The 25,317-nt window shown below is 36.5% G+C and overlaps 2 protein-coding genes across 2 annotated transcripts in view; both read left to right on the top strand.

The window, feature by feature from the left end:
- myo10l1 (myosin X, like 1) overlaps positions 1-12,941 on the top strand; it is a 77,200-nt gene extending 64,259 nt beyond the window's left edge. Inside the window, exons 34-40 of the mRNA XM_067459160.1 lie at positions 389-686; positions 790-997; positions 1,252-1,388; positions 2,285-2,408; positions 3,404-3,883; positions 6,035-6,226; positions 7,486-12,941. Coding sequence (XP_067315261.1) covers positions 389-686; positions 790-997; positions 1,252-1,388; positions 2,285-2,408; positions 3,404-3,883; positions 6,035-6,226; positions 7,486-7,590 — 1,544 coding nt within the window. The 3' untranslated portion in view covers positions 7,591-12,941. The remainder of the gene's footprint in view (positions 1-388; positions 687-789; positions 998-1,251; positions 1,389-2,284; positions 2,409-3,403; positions 3,884-6,034; positions 6,227-7,485) is intronic.
- Positions 12,942-16,143: 3,202 nt separating this feature from the next.
- Positions 16,144-24,677, top strand: pttg1ipa (PTTG1 interacting protein a). Its single transcript, XM_067459158.1, has 7 exons — positions 16,144-16,514; positions 17,319-17,371; positions 20,117-20,225; positions 21,716-21,818; positions 22,123-22,188; positions 23,485-23,531; positions 24,003-24,677. Exons 1-7 carry the CDS (start codon positions 16,340-16,342, stop codon positions 24,047-24,049), a joined length of 600 nt encoding a protein of 199 aa, XP_067315259.1. The 5' UTR covers positions 16,144-16,339; the 3' UTR covers positions 24,050-24,677.
- The last annotated feature ends 640 nt before the right edge of the window (positions 24,678-25,317 follow it).

The raw sequence follows: 25,317 nt of genomic DNA, 5'->3' as shown, positions 1-25,317 counted from the left end.
AGCAGAGATCTCCAAACTGTGCTTGACAAATTCTAAATGGCGGTTTGAAGTTTGACTGACAGTTTGATGAGCCAATGGATTTACGAGGTTTAGTCACAACCTGCTTTAAATGCTTTTTATTTGTTAAATATTTGTAAAACCCACATACAGATGTAAACTATGAGCAGTAGTATTAATAAAATATATTAGTAAAATGACGAAATATAGAGAGAAGGTTTTGGCCCGACAGCGATGATATATTTTTATTTGTAGCATTTATTTTTTTTAGCCCATGGAACCCAGGGCGTTAATGCGCCCCTGTCTGCAGCACAAACTTAGTGTTTGTTACATAATATGATTAAAGAAAAAGAGTCATCTTACTAACAGATCTCTTTACTTTTCTCTGCAGTGCAAAAGGAGAAGGGTTATGGAAGCCTGCAGGATGAGGCAGTGAAGATATTTAACTCACTTCAGGAGATGGAGATAGTTTCAGACCCTCTTGCCATCATTCAGGGCATCCTGCAGACCTGTCACGATCTGCGGCCACTGAGAGACGAGGTGTACTGTCAGCTGATCAAACAGACCAATCACGTGCCCCAACCCAACAGCCCCGCGAACCGTGCACACTGGCACCTGCTCACCTGCATGAGCTGCACCTTCCTGCCCAGTCGTGCAATTCTACGTTACCTTCGGTTCCACTTGAAGAGGTGACAGAGAGGCATGCTCATTAAATAGCATCTTGGGGTTAAACATCTTTGGTTCATTTGACAAAAACTATGTCTTTTGGTCTCTTTCTGTGAATAATCTCAGGGTTAGAGAGCGCTACCCTGGCACTGAGATTGAGAAGTATGCCCACTTTATTGGTGAGTCCCTTAAGAAGACAAAGACCAGGGAGTATGTGCCTTCTCAGGAGGAGATCACTGCCCTGCTGAACAGACAGGAAATGACAACCACTGTGTACTGCCATGGAGGAGGGTCTTGCAAGATATCCATCAACTCACACACCACAGCTGGAGAGGTGAGAGGAAGAGAAAGGCCCTGCGTCTCAATCAGCTCCCTAGTTCACTAGTCAGGGCACTGATCAGGACATAAGTCAATGGGCTGACTCTCTGATCAGTGCCCTGACAAGTGAACTAGGGAGCTGATTAAGACGCATCCGAGGGTTTTTTGTTATAATTTTAACACCTTAGCATAGAAGTGTAAAATGAAATGACACAGTATGCCCTGCAGATTAGGATGACAGTGATCTTATTTGTGCTTGTTTGTGTCAAGGTGGTGGAGAAGCTTATTCGTGGTCTGGCAATGGAAGACAGTAGGAACATGTTCTCTTTGTTTGAACACAATAAAGTGGAGAGCCGGGCCATTGAAAGCCGCATAATTGTGGCAGATATGCTTGCGAAGTTTGAGAGGTAATGAAAATGTGACAGTTCATATGGTATAATTGAAGACTGACAGTAAAATGATTTTTACAGAACAAAAATATATGGAAATATACTGCAAAATGCAAACAATATTAAATAATACATGTCCATGTATGGGAAACTAGTGCTTATATTTTTCAATATACTGCAATAAATGCATTGACCATCTATGACTATATATTGATGCATATAAAATATTTAGAAATATACAAAAATAGCATTGCATGTAATATTCATGTTTTATCCACTTTACCAGTCAACATAAAGTTTTACCCTTTATTGTGTACATATATTGCACAAACATGTTCCCATATAAATTATTTACAGCCGATTTCTCGTTCCCAGCATGCTTTGCTTCTGAATGTTAATGGAGATTAAATGTTAAAATTAAGTGTTGTTTCACATTTTGCTCAATAGTAATATAGAGGGAGATCTGTTAGTGTTTAATGTTCTATTATTTTGTCGTTTAAAATGTTTTCTGAATGTCAAAGTTTTTGGGGTTACCATTGTGCTGAATATTAGAACCTGTGGTTAGGTTGACGATTAGCTGAATATCATTAAGAGTATGATATTATATTTAAAAAGTAATGTCTGTGTCCTCTTTAATACAGTGGTCTCTTGCTAATAACTTTAGTACATGCAGGTGTGCTTGTACTATTGTTACCTAGCTTAAAAATATGAAACGTTTAGTAAATATAAGACATGTATTACCGTACATTATGTACTTTTCAATATATGAAAGCGGCAATTCCATATGTATTATTCAATATATTATTCTGTATATTTTCAAATATACAGTTATATAATTTAATATATTGATCATTCATATAGGGGAAAAAAAAATTTTCCCCGTGAGGGTCATCTGCACTGCTTTGCTCTTTCAGGTTGGCAGGTAGTGAGGAGGAAGAGGAGGAAGGGCCCTGGAGGCTATATTTCAAGCTTTATTGCTTTCTTGATGTGGAAAGCATGCCCAAAGAGGGAGTGGAATTTGCATTCATGTTTGAGCAGGTGAATTGCAAAAGTATTTCTATTTTGTATATCCATTATGCAGCATTCTTAGTATTGATTCACCTGATTTAAAGTCACCATGGAATAAAAATAGACAATTCTTCTTTTTTGGGAAATATTGCAGTATTTATTATGAATGATTCATCAAGTGTACTGTACATAATTTTTTAATGCATGTGCCCTCATAATCTTTAATCAACTTCCTCTCCCACTTGCAACAAAATCTTGTCTCTTCTCTGATGACAATAATGTGTTTGAATGTTTTTAATGGAATATTACAAAACAAATTATCTAGAATAGGCAACACCTTATTTGCCATCTTCATAGTTTTTCCATTACTTTTTCTGCAAAAATCTAATGTTTCTCTAACAAAAATTGGCAGTAAAAATGCTTTACAATGTCACTTCATTCCAGCTCACAGAACAATATCTTTATAATTTTACCAATTTATAAGCATATTTTATAAAAAGTATATATAAAAGAATATCTTTTTTAATATATTTTTCTTTTTAAAAAAAAACAGTATACTGTATATATATATTTTTTCTACTCTAAGTTGTTGCTCTTATATATTGCTTATTTTGTATTGTATGTAATGAAGTTAGATGATTAATTATAATGTATAGTAATTATATTTGTTAAAATTATTAATTAAACATATTATAAAGCATAACTGCCCAAACTTTTTACTATGAAGGACCGAAAATTAAAACTTCATTAAGGGCCATACATTAGTATAATGAAAGTATGTTTCATTACATCAAACTATATTATATAAAAATTTACATTAAAAAAAAAATCACTTATATTCTGTACATTTCAATGCACAAATAAAATAAAAATATTAAAGCATAAAGATCATTTAGAAGTAAAGATTTGCCCAATTGTCCATTTACAGAATGATGTGCTAACTTTAGGCATCTCTGTTATAAAGTGTTAGTTTTTTTTATTTCATTCCATTATCTCTCGCCCTCTTTTTTCACCATCTCTTTTAGGCTCATGAGAGTCTCATCAGTGGTCATTTCCCAGCCCCTGAGGAAACCCTTCAGCACTTAGCAGCCCTGCGACTGCAGTACATCCATGGTGATGTGGCCCGTACGCCCTGGAGTCTGAGCAGCGTGTACCCCGTTGGACGACTTCGCACACGCATCTTCCAGTCCACTAAAGCAGGGGGTGCCGGAGTACCCGGGGCTGGTATGGTAGGGCCGGGAGGTCACACTTTGGAACGCCGGAAGACCAACTTCCTGGACGGGACGCTGAGACGCAGCTTCAAGACGGGATCGCTGAAGAAACAGCGTGTGGAGGAGGAACAGATGCTGGAGATGTTTGTAAAGGAGGAGATGTCAGCCACACTGACCAGCGTGCTGGAGAAATGGAGTCGTCTGCAGGGCATGCCTCAGCAACAGGCCATGATCAGTTACATGACCGTCATCAAAGAGTGGCCGGGATATGGGTCTACACTGTTTGATGTGGAGGTGTGAATAATTTTTTTAAGGCTCTGGGCCTGTGGTGGATTTTAAAAAATGTGTAGGGATGCTCAGAGTATCAAGGCTATAACTACCATATACATTGTAAGGTCACTATAGGGATGATAGGGTTAGATAAGGTTTAGGGATAGATGTGTACCCCAATAGTGGTCAACAAATATTGACTTCTACACTCTCCTAAATATGTAGATGCAACCTTGTAAAAGTAGCTGCACTACTAACCCCATATTTGCATACAATCTGGTTGCAAGACTATATAAAAAATAAATGTTAAAGATACACACCACTATGTAGTATTTTTGCAGTAAAAATCCAAAAACCACTAGGCCAGTGTTATTATGTTCAGTTGAGTACTGACAATGTCCCAAATGTTTCCAACTATTTGTAAATTGTGAGAAAATTGCTATTTTAACTAAGGACCGGGACGTTTCAGCATAGTGTTTGAGCCTGTCAATTGCATCATATCTGCGTAACCCTCAGTTTTATTCTGCAGAAGCGCTTTTCTCTTAGCAGTGTGAACACGTCACAGCAGCGCCACAGCGAACGCACAGAGTAACATCATAACATAATTTTAAACACACTTAAATGTATCTAATATAATAAACAGAGCTGCTTTACCTTATAATCATGACCGGAAAAAGCAGAAGTGCGGGCGCCCGGCGACTGTGTCCCGTCCTGTCATAATAAAAGTCCCGGTACTCACAAGCCATGTGTTTGTATAACAGTCGCTCCAGCGGCCATGCTCAGCTCCACAACACTCTGTCCTGCTCTGCTTCATACTACAGTAACGTTAATAACCGCATCCATGAACATGATTTCTGCCCGAGTCCTATTTTCCACCAGCTGTGAGGTGAAGACCACATGTCCCAAGATACTCCGCTCACACTTAGCGTCATCAGACTAAACCTTTGTTTAGAATAGGCGCCCTCCAGTGGACTGAAAGTTGCATAGTGCACCTTTAAAGGGTTAGTTCACCCAAAAATTATTTTAATAATTACTTCCTCAAATGTCATTCAACACCCGTAAGACCTCCGTTCATCTTCAGAACACAAATGAAGATATTTTTGTTGAAATCCGATGGCTCAGAAAGGCCTTCATTGATACCAATGTCATTTCCTCTCTCAAGACCCATAAAGGCACTAAAGACGTCATTACAAAGTCCATCTCACTACAGTGATTTTACAATCATTTTATTTTATTCAACGGTTATGAATCAGCGTATCAATGATTCTGATCGCGTGTCAAACTGCTGAAATCATGTGACATTGGTGATCCGAATCATGAATCGATACGCTACTTCATAACGTTCGAAACTTTGTTTTGAAATCTAGACTGAAATTAGTCTAGAACTACAATAACATGTTTACACAACGCCTCTGTATTGCACAATTTTTCTCAACATGGGGACAGGATAGCAGTCAGACAAATAAATGTGAAAAAGTAACTCTTATTTTGTTGTAAATTTGAAAAGTAATGTGTTACTTTACTAGTTACTTGAAAAAGTAATCTGATTACGTAACTCAAGTTACTTGTAATGTGTTACTCCCAACACTGTACATAACTAAGTAAAATTAAGTAGAAAGTAAAAATTAAAGAGCTAAAACTAAGTATTTTTTACTTGCTAATGAATATGGAAAAGGCTATGTTAATGCATTTCGTCATGGCAGAATAAATCTGCTATGCATGAGACCTGCTTCAGCATTATATGTGTATCATTAGATACACAGACACGCCTGTGAACATGTAAGCATCAGCAGAGGCCAGTCAGCTCCTGCCATATGGTAATGGTGTGATTGCTTTCATATTGCATGTGAATAAAACCTCTCAGCCAAGTCTACCTGAAAAATCTCACCGATTGACTTAACTTGAATTTTGCATTTGAACAGTAACCAGACAAGCACTGCGCATCATAAACCGTAAGCCTAGTTAGGGTAAGGGTTTACATTCTGTACACATAATCCATCATAAACCTAGATTCATGAAATTCAGACTAATCTAAGCTGCTTTTTCAGCAGAGATATTTTCAGATTTTCCACTATTATGAGAGTAATCAGCAAGACAAAGTCTCAGTATTTAGCCACTGATGTTAAATGACATTATTACATGTTTGTGATTGTGTTTTTGTATATGTGTCTGCAGTGTAAGGAGGGTGGCTTCCCTCATGATCTGTGGCTGAGTGTCAGTGCCGAAAACGTCTCCGTGTACAAACGGGGCGAGCCCAAACCACTCGAAACTTTCCAGTATGAGCACATCGTTTTCTTCGGAGCACCTCAGCCTAGCACATACAAAATCATTGTTGATGAAAGGGAGATGTTCTTTGAGACGCCTCAGGTAACACACTTCTGTGTCTCTGTTATCAGTGCAGAATGTTGTTAAACGGCTTTTAAAAGCTTTTTGAGGATGTACACTACATTTCAAAAACAGATTTTTTTATGCTATTAAAAATGAGACCTATGCTCAGAAAGGCTGCATTTAATTAATCAAAAAAGTTACATTTTATTACAGCTCAAAATAACCGTTTTCTATATAAATATATTATAATATGTAATTTATTTCTGTGATGGCAAAGCTACATTTTCAGCATCGTTATTCCATCCTCAGTGTCAGATGATCCTTCAGAATCCTTAATTTGCTGCTCAAGAAACATTTATTATTAGTTGTACTGATTGATTGATCAGTGATATTTTTTTTTCAGGATTCTTTGATGAGTTGAAATATTTGATAAATGCTTTTACTGTCAATTTTGATCAATTGAATGCATCCTTGGTGAATAAAAGTATTATTGTTATTTTATTTTTGTTTTTTATATAAATTAATTCTTAAAGGGTTAGTTCACCCAAAAATGAAATTGATGTCACTAATGACTCACCCTAATGTCGTTCCACACCCGTAAGACCTCCGTTCATCTTCCGAACACAGCTTAAGATATTTTTTATTTTAGTCCCAGAGCATATGCAGTATATGCCCACTTTACTGTCCATGTCCAGAAAGCTAATAAAAACATAATCAAAGTAGTCCATATGTGACGTGATTTCAGCAGTTTGGATCACGTGTCAAACCGCCAAACTGCTGAAATCACGTGACATTGGCGATCCGAATTATTGATCGATTCACTGATTCATGGCCATTTGAATCTTTATTTGAGTTTAGAAAACAAATGCAGAAGAAAAGACAATGCTGAATAAAATCGTAGTTTTTGTTATTTTCAGATCAAAACGTATTTTCGATGCTTCAATAGATTGATGTCACATATGGACTACTTTGATGATGTTTTTATTAGCTTTCTGAACATGGACAGTATAGTGTGCATAGACTGCATATGCTCTGGGACTAAAATATAAAATATCTTAAACTGTGTTCCGAAAATGAACGGAGGTCTTACGGGTGAGGAACGACATTAGTGTGAGTCATTAATGACATCAATGTCATTTTTGGGTGAACTAACCCTTTAACAGTAGTGTAGCCTCTCATGCTAAATTAAATCTTTGAATCCAGTGCTTCTGATTTAGTCATTATAGTCCCTTTACTGGTTGTTTTTGAAGGATTAGCATGTGATTTTTCAACCAGTGTGTTTTGTTGTGTGCTTTAAGGTGGGGGAAATCACTAAGATCATGAAGGCGTACATCAACATGATCGTCAAAAAACGCTGCAGTATCATGTCCATCACCAGCAACAGCAGCGCCTGGATGAGGTGATCAACACAGCCAGATCTCAAAGTGTCCAGCAACACTATGTGATGAAAGTATGGTATACTACTGACTGTTGATGATTGGAGAAAGAGAAGGAGAGCAGAGGAGTAATACTGGAAATACAATAGCACACATATTTATTTGGACCAATTTCACCTTTACGAAGCACAACAAAGCCTGGTAACCTGCTCACTGTTCCCACCCCTCACTGCCCACACTCTGACTTATGACCAAACTTATTTATTTCCTTGTCTCCTCTTCTCCATTTTGTTCCCTTCTCTCTATCCTCAATTTTCAGTCAGTGATGTTGTACCTAATCCGCCGCCAACCACCTACAACTCCATTTACTGGTAGTTTTACTGAGGTGTGTATATTGTGCTTGTGTGTGAGATCAAAGTTTGCGCACACACAGGTGTATGCTTTGTGGAGCACATACATTTTGTAAAGCCATGACTGCTGGAGGCTGTTCGGAGAGCAGAGAGGAGAAAGATATGTGTTGACATTCCCATTGATATCAATGGCAGCTGCTAGGCTGACACAGGACCCCCGAGAAGTACGCAATTTGAATTCTGCCATCTTTGAATTCATCGATTTGAATTCTGCCATCTTTGCTCCTGGCTGCTCAGTTTCACTAACAGGTTTTTTTTGAGCCAATCACCTGAACCATAAACGCTACGTGACTTATCACTCTCTGGAGCCGCAGGATAATGATGACATGGCAGCAGAGTGGTTGATGATGAAAGGAAATGCACAGTCGCCTCAAAAATATTAGTCACTGATAAAACATCTAATATAATATAATGAAATGTGTGCAATTTAAATGCTGATTCCAAAAATGTGTAATTATGACCAGCAGGGGCCACTGTTCCTGACATGGGTCAGTCAGTCAATTAGATTGAGTGTACCTGAGGCTGGCGATAAATTGATATCAGCAGTGTGACTGTTCAAAAGTCAACTCATATTTCACGCATTATCAATGCAACAAACATCCTTTTTTGTATTAAATGCCAGTCTATAAATACATACGGTGTGCTAAAGTGTTACATTTGATACTGTCTAAAATGATTTGTATTCACAGTAATTGCAATGTTTCCTTTTTTCCATTATTTTGCCAGTTATACAAAGCTTGTGTAGCTTTTAACTGTACCAATGCACAAAAGCATTTTAGTGACGGAGAGTGTTCAACAAAAAAGTGTGCGTATCCAAGGTATCTCTATTTACTGTTATAGAGATTGGATAACAGTTATTAAGTGTTATGCAAGTAAAACCAGGTCTGCCCAATGTAAGCAATGAAACAAGGCCCTGTCATTAGATACGTATTCAGCTACAGAAGTCAAGATTCAATAAGCATGCATTTTTACTGTTTTAATGTGTATATGTAATATTAATTTTGCAACATTACACTTTTTAGAGCCTGTTCCACTAAGACATTTTGCAGTATTGATGCAAAAATGCTGAGCCCACTTCACTGTATACCAAAATTTACAGAATGCAAAGCTCTTATTTACATATACTATGATTCATAAGTTTAGGGTCAGTAATATATATATAAATGCTGTTCTTTTTAACTTTCTATTAATCAAAGAGTCATTAAAAAATGTGTCAGGGTTTCCACAAAAATATTAAGTATATTAACAAAATATTAATACAATTTTAACTGTTTTAGACATTGATAATAACAAAAAAAAAATCCTGTGCACTAAATCAACAGTGATTTCTGTAGGACACTAGCCTAGAAATCTAGACGCACCCTAGCTGCAGCAAATCTAATCTGCCGCGAGTATCGTCTAGCAACTCTCAATATCTTCTGAGCTGTAAAAAACAAACTCAGGTCAGGCCAATCACATCGTGTATAGAGTCGGTGGGCGGGGCTTAACATAATGACGGCCAAGTTGCGCTTGCGTGCTTCTAGTAAACACAGAAACTGGCGAACGGCGGTCTTTCGAATCATCTTTTACCGCGACTCTGGAAGACTTGGAGTTAAACTTTTCTCTGAGAAAAGAACAAAGAACGGCACTGAAGTCATTCTTAAGAAGGGAAGATGTGTTCCGACCGGATACGGCGAAAGTTTAATCTGTCAATTAGCTCCGCTTCACCTTTGTTGCTCTGGTTTGTTGAAGCGCTATCCTATCACGTGCCGAGGGAGTTTGAAAGACAACCGTTTATCCCGCCCCTCAGATTGAGCCCTGTCAATGGTGAGTTTCCAGGCCAAACATCTTGATGTGCGCCAGGCTAGAAGGACACTGGAGTAATGGCTGCTGAAAATTCAGCTGTGTAATCATAGGAATAAATGACATTTTAAAGTATATTAAAATAGAAAACGTTTCTTTTAAATTGTAATGATATTTCACAATATTAGTGTTTTTACTGTATTTTTGATTAAATAAATGCAGCCTTGGTAAGCATAAGAGATGCTTTCAAATGCATTAAAAAAATCTTACTGACCCCAAAATTTTGAACAGAATATTCACTATATTGCCAAACGTATTGGGCCCCTTCGTTCCAGTGAAAGGAACTCTTAATGCTTCAGCATACCAAGACATTTTGGACAATTTCATGCTCCTAACTCCCACTTTGTGGGGAACAGTTTGGGGATGGCCCCTTCCTGTTCCAGCATAAATGCGCATCAGTGCACAAAGAAAGGTCCATAAAGACATGGATGAGTGAGTCTAATGTGGAAGAACTTTGGGCATGCACAGACTCCTGACCTCAACCTGACAGAACACCTTTGGGATGAATTAGAGTGTATACTACGAGCCAGGACTTCTCGTCCAACATCAGTGACTGACCTCACAAATGCGCTTCTACAAGAATGGTCAATAAGTCCCATAAACACACTCCTAAACCTTGTGGAAAGCCTTCATAAAAGAGTTAAAGCTGTTATAGCTGCAAAGGATGGGCCAACTCCATATTAAACCCTACGGATTGAGAATGGGGTGTCATTAAAGTTCATGTGTATGTAAAGGCAGGCATCCAAAAACTTTTGGCAATATAGTGTACATATAACTGTAGAATGTGTCATATTTGACTGCACAGAAAAACCAGCACAAACTGAGTCAAGCGGGTATTTGAATCCTGAAAACGCTTTAAGTTCTCAAGGAGCATATAAATCATTGTATAATGTACTTAGGGTGCAGGCCTCGACATTACACCCATTTACTGGACCGTGAAAGCCTCATGTTCTTTTAAGTGCATCTTAGCCATCTAGTGTTTAAAAGAACTGTCTCAGAAGAGTCAGCCTGACAAATGACCCTCAACATCTCATTTTACAACAGATTTACACATTCTTGAGGATCTTTGCTCTGACCACAATTTTTTATTTTGCTTTCTTTATATTTTGCATTTTTTCATGGCCAAAGCAGCCTTTTTGTGTTTCATGTCATGATGGAGCTCTGCTGGCATTCTTTTTAAGGTTTTATTCCAGAGAGATGACAGACAAAAAACATAACACAAATAGGGCATCATCCACTGACTCAACACACGTGTCCAAGTATGCCTGTTGTTTTACTTTTTTATGTGAGTATAATCCTGAAGTAAACTGCGACAGTACCTGTGTAATTTTGCTGTTTGATATGCAACTATATTTGTCAGTGTAATGCAAGTTCTTTTGTGAATGTGTGTACTGTATGTCTGAATTTAACCATGAAATGAAACAAGGAGAATGATGATGGAATATGATGAAGATGTTTAGGGAGCTATGTGTATGGGTATTTCTATTACAATATTGTTATATTTAAGAAACCGAATGGGAAGGGGTGGGTGAGTGTTTACTGTATTTATCTGTTTTGATAGTGTTATAGTTGATAATTGGAGAAATTAAGGTGCAGGGGTTTCCCTTTCGTGCTGATCTTTCTATATTCTACACATCCTAATCTGAACCATTGAGGCTCAGATCAGCATTAAAGGGAAACTTCTGCCGACACTGTTGAATTGTGTGAGCACTGTGAAGGAATGGATAGAAGTGACTTGACATGAATAAGAGGAAAAGATTTGCATTTCTTTTGATGGTGTGTTGGTGCACCCAGCTAACTAAAATATGTTCTAAGAACATTTTGCCAACGTTTCCATTAAGTTATGAGACCTTCTTTCTGAATGTTCTAGAGAAAACATTAGGGGAATGTTTTCTGTTTTGTCATTATGCAAGTATTATGGAAACTGTACTTTCTCTGAACTATCTGAAAAAAAATATGTAAGTTAAGTAATAACATTTAAACACATTGGAACGTCCAACCGAAATGTTTCATAAAAACGTACCATGAACGAATCAAATATAATTTATGTGCTGATGTTTTGATAATGTAATTGAAGACCAAAAAGACCAGATAAATAGAAAAAACAATATAACTGGAAAAAACTTTTGTTCATAACTTTAAGAGAAACATGCCAGAATGTTCCCTGTTAGCTGGGCATTGTGTTGTTGTTGTGTGTTGTGGGATAGATCACCCAAAAATTTAAATTTCCACATAATTTTCTCACCCTCAAGCAATGTCATATACAAAGGTGTATATAACATTCTTCTTTCAGACGCATACAATCGGAGTTATATAAAAAAATGTCCTAGCTAATCCAAGCTTTATAATGGAAGTGAATGGGAGCCCAAAATTTGAGGCCCAAAAGATTGTGCATCAATTTATCATAAACATACTCCACACGGCTCCAGGGGGTAAATTAAGCAATCGACGAGTTTGTGTAAAAAAAAAAAAGAACAAAAAAAAAAAACAATCCATATTTAAAACGTTATAAAGTCAAATATCTAGTATCCACCAAACCGCCTTCCGTATTCAACCCCCAGAGCGGTGTGAATTACTTTTATTATAGATGGATGCACCTTTCTGGGCTCCCATTCACTGCCATTATATAGCTTGGATTAGCCAGGTATATTTTTAATATAATTCCAGTTGTATTAATCTGAAAGAAAAATATCATATACACCGAAAAAATCATGGGCTAATTTTAATTTTTGGGTGAACTATCCCTTTAAGAAGAGGTGGTATTTCACATTCAAAGCATCAGAGAAGACTCAGGTGCTACCTTACACTCTGCCTCATACACACATATTAACACAAACATGATCATAGACATATGCTCACACACAAAGATCAACATAAAACATTCACACTAACATAGCACGGTTGGTTCTGTCTCTCTCACACATTCACACTGGGGTCCTTGCTCAGCTGCAGGCAGCCAATACAAGGCCTGAATGTATATTTCCTTATTGCCATTGTTATAATACTATAAAATATAGCTTACTCTGAAGAAAAAAAAGAAGAATTGTGCTTGTTAAAATATTGAGAGGAAAAAACTTCTTTTGTAACTGGCTTTACAAAATGCTTTAATAAATTATTGTAATTTATCGCAAGTTGTGGTTTCATTTGTGTATTGAATACCTTACATGGAGCTAAATACACTATATTGCCAAAAGGGACACCCCTCCAATTCAATGAATTCAGGAGTTTCAATCACTTCCATGGCCACATGGCAGTAGCTTTAATCCATTTAGGGGTGTTGTCCTGGTCAAGACAATCTCTTGAACTCCAAACTGAATGTCAGAATGGGAAAGAAAGGTGATTTAAGCAATTTTGAGCATAGCAGGGCCGGTCTGAGTATTTCACAATCTGCTCAGTTACTGAGATTTTCACATACAACCATTTCTGGGGTTTAAAAAGAATGGTGCGAAAAGAGAAAAACATCCAGTATGAGGCAGTTCTGTGGGTGAAAATGGCTTGTTGATGCTAGAGGTCAGAGGACAATGGGCCGACTGATTCAAGCTGATAGAAGAGCAACTTCGTCTGAAATGACCACTCATTACAACTGAGGTATGCAGCAAATTAATAATAATTCATAATTTGTTACATTTATATAGCACTTTTCTGGATTCTCAAAGTGCTTAGAAAAGCATTTGTGAAGCCACAACATGCACAACCTTGAGGCGGATGGGCTAAACATCAGAAGACCCCACTGGGTACCACTCATCTCCACTACAAATAGAAAAAAAGAGGCTACAATTTGCATGAGCTCACCAAACTTGGACAGTTGAAGACTGGAAAAATGTTGCCTGGGCTGATGAGTCTCAAGTTCTGTTGAGACATTCAGATGGTAGAGTCAGAATTTGACGTAAACAGAATGAGAACATGGATCCATCATGCCTTGTTTCCACGGTGGTGGTGGTGTAATGGTGTGGGGGATGTTTTCTTGGCACACTTTAGGCCACTTAGTGCCAATTGGGCATTGTTTAAATGAGCATTGTTTCTGACCATGATCATCCCTTTATGACCATCATGTACCCATCCTCTGATGGCTGCTTCCAGCAGGATAATGCACCATGTCACAAAGCTTGAATCATTTCAAATTGGTTTCTTGAACATGACAATCTTTTCACTGTACTAAAATGGCCCCCACAGTCACCAGATCTCAACCCAGTAGAGCATCTTTGGGATGTGGTGGAACGGGAGCTTCGTGCCCTGGATCTGCACCCCACAAATCTCCATCAACTGTAAGATGCTATCCTATCAATATGGGCCAACATTTCTACAGAATCCTTTCAGCACCTTGTTGAATCAATGCCACGTAGAATTAAGGCAGTTCTGAAGGTGAAAGGGGGTCAAACACCGTACACAGTATGGTGTTCCTAATAATCCTTTAGGTGTGTGTGTGTGCATGCGTGCATTCATAATAAAAATATATAAACTGTGTTTTTATTTATATATCAAGGACAACACATTAATTAACACTGGTGTTATATAAATTTGCCACTTTAAGCCAAAATCAATAATTTTCCTCTCCGAGTCAAATCAAACCTTTATTTATATAGCGCTTTTTACAAGTCCAGTTGTTTCAAAGCAGCTTCACAGTGTTAACAGGAAGATAATGCAACAGAATTTGATTCACTTGTACAGCCCATCTGGAGAAAACAATGATGTTTTCCAGCTAATTTAAATTATTATAGTGTCAATGGGGGCAGATCGGTAATATAGGGTTTAAATTTAGGTGTCCCCAACTGAGCAAGCAAAAGCCAGAATGGAGAAAAAAACCTTGGAAGAAACCAGGTTCAGTCAGGGTGCCAGTTCTCCTCTGATCAACGAACAAACAGTGTGTGATTATAATTCTGGCAACATTGCAGTTCTTAAGTCATATTAGGTTAATAGATATTCATAAGATTATTCAAAAGATTGGAGTTGTCATGCCAGAGAACGGTTTATTGAGGATGCCGTGGGGATACGGCAGGAAGGAGTTTAATTGACACGCTTTCTGCAGACAGTTCAGGGATGCGTTGGTATTTATGCGTCTGAGCTGATTAAATGTTAAAAAGAAGCTGTACACTAAGCCAAAGGATAACATTGTACCACATACTGCAGTTTTTAACTAGACCAAAACATGATCGTTGCAGCAGCAAAGTGATTGAATTGAGTTGGATGGACATAACTATTTTACATGGATTCTTCCTCAGTCATTTGTGTTGTCATGACTCAAGGGATTTGAATAGATTAAACAACACATTGTTAGTTGATTAAACAACCAACATGAACAAACCATTAACAGCTATATTTTTTATTAACTAACATTAACAAAGATCAACAAATACAGTAACAAATGAACTGCTCCAGTTAGTTCATGCTAGTTGATACATGACCATTATTCTAAAGTGTTACCGATATTTCCCTATTTAAAACTTGACTGTTCTGTTACATCATCATGTGCTAAGACCGCTTGACAACTTATTGTGTTGTAAGCAGGTATGACATTGTATAAAATAGCACCCTTGTCCTTTTGTTAATTATAATTTTTTTCTTGTCCTCTGGCACTGTTTTTATTTTTATTTTACTTTATCACGCTGTATTTTTTATTTGAATGAATATGTCTTATTGTATTGTTCTGGTTATGGCATTAATAAAATAAAAAAATAAAATAAAACTTATTGTGTTGTTTCATTTATCCACAACCAGGGGGTGCCAAAACATCTGGTTACAATGATTAGCCTTAGCAGATAGTAAATAATCTGTAAATAATCAAAATAATTAAAATTTATAACTTTTCATTTATATGTTGACGTTATTGTTTTTTGAATATTTAAGGACTTTATCTTAAAAATCTCATTCCCACTTTTTCTTTTAATACAAGTCACGTATAGGCTATACGTAGCATACCAGCACGGAGAAATTTCTTCTTGCATACACACATAAAAAGAGAGTTTATGGGGTAGCCTATTGGAAGGAAAAATCAGTCTATTTACTTTTTATTATTATAAAGCTTAAACGCTTTCAGACTTAGGAATTAAATGTACACATATGCATGTGAATATAATATTAAACCAATAAAATACAGAGGAGCGTCAGCCGATTCAGTTTTTCCAGTAGGCCTGCCTAAGTGAAATTATAAATCTGATAAATGCTTCCTGCTTAATAATCATGAGCAAGATTACAGCGCGAGTGCGACGTCATGGGCTACTTAATATTCATACGTCAAGTCGTCGTCATTGGAACATTGCTAAGCAGCTTTTGTATTATGTACTTAATATTAATAAAACACGCCTACGACGAGATAGGTATGGTAATTTTACCTCTTTAAGGCTGCTTTGTGAGGTGAAAGGGAAACACAACTACAAAACCTGTTCCCAGGTTTCGGATTAAGTGTCAGCGCTGAGGATTTAAAGGGAGATATTTGCAGGCAAAAATATATATATAACGTTATATATTTACAAACAAAACAGGGGAGTCTGTTTTGTTGAAGTATTTGTTCATTTAAAGAAGAAAACATGAATTTTATTCCTCTCGTCTTGCTTCTCTTTGGTTTGAGTTCTACATTGGCTCAGAACGTTACAGCACCACCTAATGCTACAGAAAATTCAGCACCAACTTCTACAAAATCGTCAACGACAACACAGACTACGACACAATCTTCAACTACACCGACCACACCACCACGTCCAAGTAAGACAAATAGACACTTTAAGTTACACGATACAAATAATTGTTAAGAAAAATGTCTGACTGTTTTGCTACTGTTAGATCCTCTTGTTTCACTGTTGTTGAATTTACATGAACAAATTTACGTAAAACGTATGTCCTGTAATTATATTACCAGAATAATTTATTAGTTTTTACTATTTAAAACGCAACGTGCAAAACAATGACAATTTGGTTGATATGCCCTTACATAAGTCCTGCCGTTTAATGTTGAAACTAATTCCCCTGGAAGACATATGTAAATAACTGCCTTACTCTGATTTCCCATGCTGTTTTGGTCTGGTTTCATAACCAGAGATGGCCAAGGCAACCACTGTCTCATAGGGTCTAATTGTTGCCTAATATCCCTGTTGGGGAAAAAAAACAGCATGGCATGTTGGTTAGGTATGTTTTGAAGCATGGCAGCTCGTTTGAGCTGGTTTAAGCTCAAGCTGGTTTAAGATGGTCAATTGCTGGTCCTAAGAAACTAGCTCCAGCTTTTGAGCAGCTTACATCAGCTCATGACCAACTAAGGACCAGCATAATCTAGCTTTAAACCAGCTGCCATGCTTCAAAATATACCTAACCAGCATATATATATATATATATATATATATATATATATATATATATATATATATATATATATATATATATATATATATTACAGGAATATTGAGCCAGAGTGAAGATTGTAGTAGTAAACACAAAATTATATTCATTATCAAGTTCACCTGAACCACAGTTCATGTCTGCATTAACTATTGTGTTCTCTCTCACTTTTTCTAGGTTGTGAGAGCAAGAATGGTACAAGCTGTGAGGAATGCTTGGCAGATGTGGATGTGAGTTTGGATACATTGTTCTCTCGCTCTGTGATGTTTGGAGATATTATTGTCCTAATAATGTCCTTATATATATTTACTTATTTATTTATTTTAGCATAGTCACTTGTGCACAAAGCAAACAGGCCTGTTTAATTCACTCTATTTTCACTTACAACACAAACATATGGGTGAGTGTAAACATGTTACAGTAAGAAGGAGGGAGATTTGACCCGTATAAATGAAAAACATTGGAAAACATGAAGTAAGACGGAGAATATAAGAGTGACAAGGAAATAATGAACTTAGCGCGCAACTGGATTGGCTGGATTTTTTTTACACTTATCAGAGTATTACTCACCTTACCTGTGGAACAGGTTTGGTCTGTTCTGGATGTTTACAGCTTTATACTCTTTCCTTGAACTCAGAGTCACTTGAGAGTTTGTGTGTTCTTCCCTTTCCGAAGTCAGTCATGCATATACAAAGGCCTCCTGTATTCAGGTTGGCCTTTTATTTAGTAGTGTTTGCAAATCCCTAGTTTATTAAAATATATTCTAAATATATTCTAAGAACATTTTGGTGATGTTCCCATTAAGTTGTGAAAACGTCATTATTTAATGTTCTTTCAAGAGATCCAGATGATAATATAAATAAATAAATAAATAAATAAATAAATAAATAAAGTAAATGTCCACAAATGTCCAACTAAAAAAAAGTTTTTGTGGTAATTTCTTGTGAACATTATTACAGACCAGAAAACTGAACAAATGTTCTATTAGCGTTACTGGAAGAACGTTTGGTCGTAACTTTGAGAGAACCTTGCCAGATGGTTAGCCAAGAGAACGTTCCCTGTTTGTTGGGTCACTGCTACTATAACTCACACTTAGGGCTAAAGAAAACCCAACCCTGAGTATTAAACTCCTGTGCTGTTTGTGTAATGCACATGAATTATACCTCAAATCATCTAGCTTATTTTGAAGAAGTGTACTTTTTAGCATCCGAGTTACAATTTTTACTTGGCAGATGATATAACATGGGGGAAATAATCCACAGGTTAATATTTTATATTTTAAACTAGTTCTTCTGATCTGTTAACTCATGTTGCTATAAGGTCTATTAAAGAGGTGATGAATTGAGAAATCAACTTTCCCTTGAACCTTTGATATCTAAAAGGTCATGGTAATATAAGAATATCCTGTAAGTTTCGGACCTGAAAACTTCCTTGTTAGTAAAATAAAAGCTTTTTTAAAACGAGGCTCTCGAATCAATGACGTATTAGAAGAGTGAAACACTGCTCTGTGTGTACTCTGCTTCTGTAGCCCCACCCACCGACTCATGGAGCTAAACTGGTCGCGTTACCGAGCAATAAACACGCCGAAGATAGCAAGATAATCGTTTGTACAACAGATCAACACAGATCAACACTGGATTTGCAGACATATTGAGATTAAAACACAATGCCGTGCCTTCTGTATTGGATCCGACAGGAATGGTGCAAACACTCCTCAAAAACATGAGAAAAACATGTTTTTTTATATGTGATAGTATTGCATTGTTACAGATCGATTATGTGTACGTGTCTAACAGAACATACCGTAGCGCGCTGTCACAGGCTGGAGAATCCCTTTGTTGGTTCATTGCGATTCGGGATCGGAACAGATCAGATCGGATATGTTATAGGCCAGGGGGCTCGCAAAGCCCAACATCCCAGGGCTATGTGTTTTCCAGACTCAAACGTAAGCATGTCGGCAGGCTGGTGAATCTTAAATAGTGAAATAACATTAATTTCTTGATCTGCATTGTTAATGTTAGTTCTCAGACAATAGTATAAAAAAATTAAAAAGCCAGTTCATGACAGCTTTAAAGGACAACTCCGGTGAGAAATGACCCTAGGGGTAATTAACACATAACCCCATATACTAGTGTTATAAGCTAATCTGTTTTTAGAGATAAAACTCTTTACATTCGATTTTCATAAAAACACATCCCAGAGAACGATCTACTCGGTAACCATCTGTTAATTACCCCTAGGGTCATTTCTCACCGGAGTTGTCCTTTAAAGGATAAATCGACTTTGAAATGAAAATTAGCCCATGATTTACTCACCCTCAAACCATCCTAGGTGTATATGACTTTCTTCTTTCTGATGAACAAAATCAGAGTTATATAAAAAAATATCCTGATGCTATCCAAGCTCACATAACCCCATGGATTCACTTCAGAAGGCCTTTATTAACCCCCTGGAGCTGTGTGAAGTACCTTTATGAAGGATGGATTAACTTTTTTTGAGTTTCAAACTCAATGGACCCCGTCACTGCAATTATAAAGCTTGGAAGCGTCAGGATATTTATTAATATAACTCTGATTGTGTTCATCAGAATGAAGAGTCATACCTAGGATGGCTTGAGAGTGAGTAAATCATTGGCTCATTTTAATTTAAAAGTGAACTAATCCTTTAAGGTATTTGAATTGTTAGTATCTTTTTTTAGCTGTAGAATTCAGAATGTAGCTGTGTGACTCTGACATTTCATATTTGTTAAACAACCCTTTGACATACCAGATACGCACACACAGCTGTTCTTTTGACAGTTGCTGACGTGTGCATCAGCATCAACCCTGTAATAACTCGCCAATGCTGATGTCATTGCCACCTTAAGCAGCATTGTTGCTGTCACTATCTGCAACCATCAATTCATGGATCAAAATATAATGAGCTTTCAATCTTACTGAAGTGGATGAATGCTTAGTTTTCAATCTGTTTTTCAGTGTCTGTGGTGCATCCCAACTAAAAGATGTATAACATACCCAGCCAAAACCATCCTGCCCCCACATTCCCTCTGCCCACTGAATGATGCTCGATGGGGCCTTTGCATGAGTAAGAAATGTTTCAAATTTCTCCATTCTTTATGTCTTATATTTTTAAAATGTTCTGTTTATTTACGTTTCTGTTTCCCAGTCTACCCTATGAACCTATCCTCCTTTGCGCTTTCTGTTTTAATTTATTTTCTTGAAAAAACTGCTCAAATACTGTATAGGGTGGTGTTAGCTTAGAAATCTAGACGCACCCTAGCGGCAGCAAATCTAATCTGCCCGCCAGTGTCATCTAGCAACGCTCAATACCCTACTGAGCTGTATTCCCCTAACTCTTGCCGGGCCAATCACATCGTGTACAGAGTCGGTTGGGCGGGGCCATAATGACGACGGCCGAGTTGCGTTTGCGTGCTTCTAGTAAACACAGAAACTGGCGAACGGTGGTCTTTTGAATCAGCTTTGACCGCGACTCTGGAAGACTTGGAGTTAAGCTTTTCTCTGAGAAAAGAACAAAGAATGGCACTGAAGTCATTCTTAAAAATGGAAGATGTGCTCAGAGTTTTGCCGACCAGATACGGTGAATGTTTAATCTATCAACAAGCTCTGCTTCACCTTCGTTGCTCTGGTTTGTTGTGTACCGTATCCTATAACGTGCAGAGGGAGTTTGAAAGACAACCGTTTATCCCGCCCCTCGGATTGAGCCCTGTCAATGGTGAGTTTCCAGACCAAACATCTTGATGTGGGTCTGGCTTGTCAGGCTTGGTTGGTGTAGGGATGATGTCAAAATTCGCTACTGGTTCCCTCAAGATTTTCTCTCAACTATTTTATTTTTTTTGTTTTTTGTTTTTTATGAGAAATTGGGTCTGTGGTAAACATATATTTCGATACTTGAATGTTTTGTTCTACATAATAAATTACATAGCCATATTAAAAATTCTAAATGTTTTTTTAATTTATTTTTTATGTATGTTTCTACTAGATAAGAATTTTTGGGATATGAGTCTGTAAGTTACAAGTAATAATTGTTGTTTATTTAATTTTTGATATTGCTACCAATAAATAGCATTATTTGTAATTTGTAACTTGCATATATTGTTCAGATAACTGAGAATGTGGATCTTCTCGATTAGAAATAGCCCAAAACATAGATGAAAATAAATGTGTGACCATTTAAATAATATATAAATAAATACATAAAATGGTATATATATATATATATATATATATATATATATATATATATATATATATATATATATATATATATATATATATATATATATATATATATATATATGTTTATGCATATTGTAATTAGGCACTTAAACAATTAAATATTGTAGCAGTCAGAAACGAGCAATATCTTCTGGGCTATCTCTAGTCCTTTCTCTGGCCCAGATTACAAATTCATCAGAAATAAAAAAGTAACTACAGTACTCAGTATTACAATAATCATATATGCTTTCCAATAGTGTTATATGAGTTGATACTGCATCAACTTAAAGAGAGAATTGTTTGACACTTTCTCTGACTTTTGTTTTTTGTGAAATTCAGTAAATTTCCAGATTTTGATCATTACATTGTCCGTGGCTGCAGCGCTCCTCATCATTGGAGTTTTTGTGTGCATATTCTGTTGCTGCAAGTGTGAGAACATAGGGTAAGTCTGAATATATGAGATGTACTTAACCTATTGTATGTCAAATGGCCTTCTATAACATTGTTGACTGACAAACGAGTCACACCCTCCATTTTGCTGTCTTAAATACTGTGGGGAGTTGATGTCACCTGTCACAGGCCGTAATTACATTTAATAGCATAAATGTTTACTTTAAATGTGAATGTTAATCATCCTTTGTGCATCTCTGTGAAATGGTAGAATGCTATAGAACCATTGACATCTCAAGATCATATAAGGAGGTCTCAACAACTTGTCTCAAGCTATTAAACTTTGTCTTTCACAGATCTGCTCGGTTTGATAACAAGATGAACCGGAAGTTAGACAAGAGTAAAACAAAACAAGAAGAGAGGTAAGAGATTCAAATTTGAAATAGAGATGACAATAGGAGGTACAAGATATTATATGAAACCAGTTTAAAGGTTTCACTGGATTTACTATTCATGTGCATGTGCTTGAGAGAAATGTTTTTAGATGATAAACAATAGAACAATATACTAATGTTTTATCTTAGAGTTCAGAAATCAAGATTTTGACATACATAGCATACTCTCTACTGGTCGGTCACATTGCTTTTGGGTGACTTTATGCCACTCCTGGAGAAAGAATTCAAGCAGCTCAGCTTTTTTTGATGGCTTGTGACCTTCCATCTGCCTCAGAGGTTTTTTACAATCATGTCAGCCCACCAGCGTGCAACTTCCGCTATGAAATTTGGTGGAGGATTGGTGGATGATCTGGAGGTTCTTTGGTAAGGCTGGCATTGAGCAGATCCGTCTTTGTGAAGAATGCATGACTCAAGCCACATACAAGGTTAGCCTTGAAGAAAACTTACATCATTCTGCTCTGAAAATCTTTCCCAACTCATAGGATAATGTCCCATTGCCAATAAATGTGTGGATGGAGGACCACCAGATCAAGACCCTGTCATAGCCAGCCCAATCTCTAGACCTGAACCCCAGTGAAAACCTCTGAAATGTGATCAAGAGGAAGGTGGAAGGTCACAAGCCAACATACAAAGCTGAGCTGCTTAAATTTGTGTGGTAAAAGTGGCATAAAGTCACCCAGCAGCAATGTGACCGACTGGTAGAGAGCATGCCAAGATGCATGAAAGCTGTGATTGGAAATGAGAGTTATTTCACCAAATATCGATTTCTTGACTATTCCGAAGTTAAAACATTAGTATTGTGTTGTATAAAAATTAATATAAACTTTTTTCTTTGCATTATTCAAGGTCTGAAAACATGGCATCTTTTTAATTTTTACCAGTTATCATTTTCTGCAAATATATGCTCTAAGTGACTCTAAAATATGTACGAAATGTTGTCAGTAGTTTATAAAATAAAACAAATATATACATTTCACTCAAACCTATATATATAAAGAGTAAATCCAGAAAACTGCTCATCTTATTGTGGTCTTGATTTTTCAGAGCTCTATATGCGCATGCAGATGTATTATGGACAGTGTACCAACATCTGAATTTTCAAAGCAGACAAAAGTTAATATGTTATGAGGAACTTAGATGTGACAAAAGATGTTCTGTGAAAAACCTGTTTTACATCTGTAACATCTACTGATTGTCAACATACCTTAAGGCTGTGCATATGATTGCCCAAGGAATTTAAGTTCTTGTGTTCTTCTGCCACAGAAAAGCTGAGATGAAGATTAGACACGATGAGATCCGTCAAAAATATGGTGAGTCAACAATCTCATCTCAGAAACTGCATAAATAAGTGAATTTGAACAGGTTATTATGCTGACATCGCATGAAAAAGAATTCAAAACTGTCAAATTGTAAATGTAAGGAGCATATGACCGTGTTTTAAAAATAGGTTTAGCCTGTGTAAAAAAAAAAAAAAACCTGCATTTTTTTTTTTAAATGTCCTGTTTTTGCTATGACCAGGCAAATATTCATGTTTTTGTTGTTTTAGTTGTGCTCCCTCTAGTGGTGGTAATGCAAGTTTTGTGTTTCTGAAGTAAAGTCACTAATCATGATGAATGTATATTGTGTACATTGAGGTTATTGTATGTGTTAATAACACTTAACATTAGGCTTTGTCCAGTGGCCTGGACAAAAACACATGTTTCTGTATATTTCATTTGAGGGTATATTTTATTAAAATATGTATGTTTATCTATTGTATCTTTTCTGTCTCTCTATATCAGGTCTCAGCAGGGCAAGTCCTTATGCAAGATTTGAAAATCCCAGCTAAAATGATGGGTGCATTATTTATAGATGAACACTTTGACAATCAGCTGTCTATGCCAACATACAATGGATAAATGGAAGAATGAGATTCCACTGTGCTCAAAATGATGAATTCAACCTAAGTCCATTTATGTTCATTTATTTTATTTTACCACAAAAAGCTATGCCTTTTTAATCTCCTGTGATATTTAATGACTAAAATGATTGTTTTTCCACTCATTAATTAAAGTCTTTTAAGTATTATTATATAAGTACACGGTTAGATGAAAATTCTGACACAGGACACATTCCATAAGCACTGAATGGGTCAGGATTTTGCATATCATATCAGGACTTTGCATATCATTCTCATGCTGATTAGGCTGCTTAGTGACTGTTAAAACTGCCCCATCATAATATGAAAGTAATTGCAAATTGCCTTGTAAAGGATTCTCTGAAACAGTAACTATTCTTTGTAAATGTACCTCAATATATGAAGTCAAATAAACACTATTCTGCAAGTTAGTCCTATAAATTTGTCCATGACTATTTTCCATAGCTGAATAGATTTTTTAGGATACGTGATAAATGCCTGCTGATGTAATGTATTTTTTTATAGAATAAAATCTACCTTGGGGTATGAGCTGTATTTTATTATTATTTCATTCACTTTCTATGAACCCTTTACCAAAACCTTTGACGTGTAACTGTAGTTTTAATATATAGATTTAATCAATGTACAATAAATATACATTAAAGTAAATACAATTCGACTAAATAGAACAAAAAAGGATTATAAAAACTACACAAGACAAGAATGGGTATCATGCAAATGTGTTTCGGTGGGAGGTGGCAAATTTATAGTCATTGATAAACATTACATATCTATTGCTGGTAACAGCAATCACCACCAACATTTGTGTAAAAATGGATTTAGCAAAAATTATTACGTTGTTGACTTTTCTCTTGACTGCATGCGGATAAAACATACTAGGGCATTTAGGATGAGCCAACATTTTGACACGTGCTAACTCTGAATATCAAATGTAATATCAAAAGTAACTTGCTTTCATTCCTATTTTTTCTCTAAAATACTTGCATGTGGATAAAGAGGAATAACTACAATAAAAACCTGACAACTTCCTATCCCCACATATAGACACGTAAATAGACCTTGGCCAGAAAACCCCGACCCTCATTGTGTGCAAACGAGGAAATATATGGCTATCACCTATATTTTTACCTCTTGTTGAAATGGTAAGTACATTTTACAGAATATTAACTGATTCATTA

The sequence above is a fragment of the Pseudorasbora parva genome, chromosome 12 (assembly GCF_024679245.1).
Source record: "Pseudorasbora parva isolate DD20220531a chromosome 12, ASM2467924v1, whole genome shotgun sequence".
NCBI classification, from domain to species: domain Eukaryota; kingdom Metazoa; phylum Chordata; class Actinopteri; order Cypriniformes; family Gobionidae; genus Pseudorasbora; species Pseudorasbora parva.
Note: the sequence above shows the minus strand (reverse complement) of the source record. Positions and strands in the feature narration are given on the sequence as shown.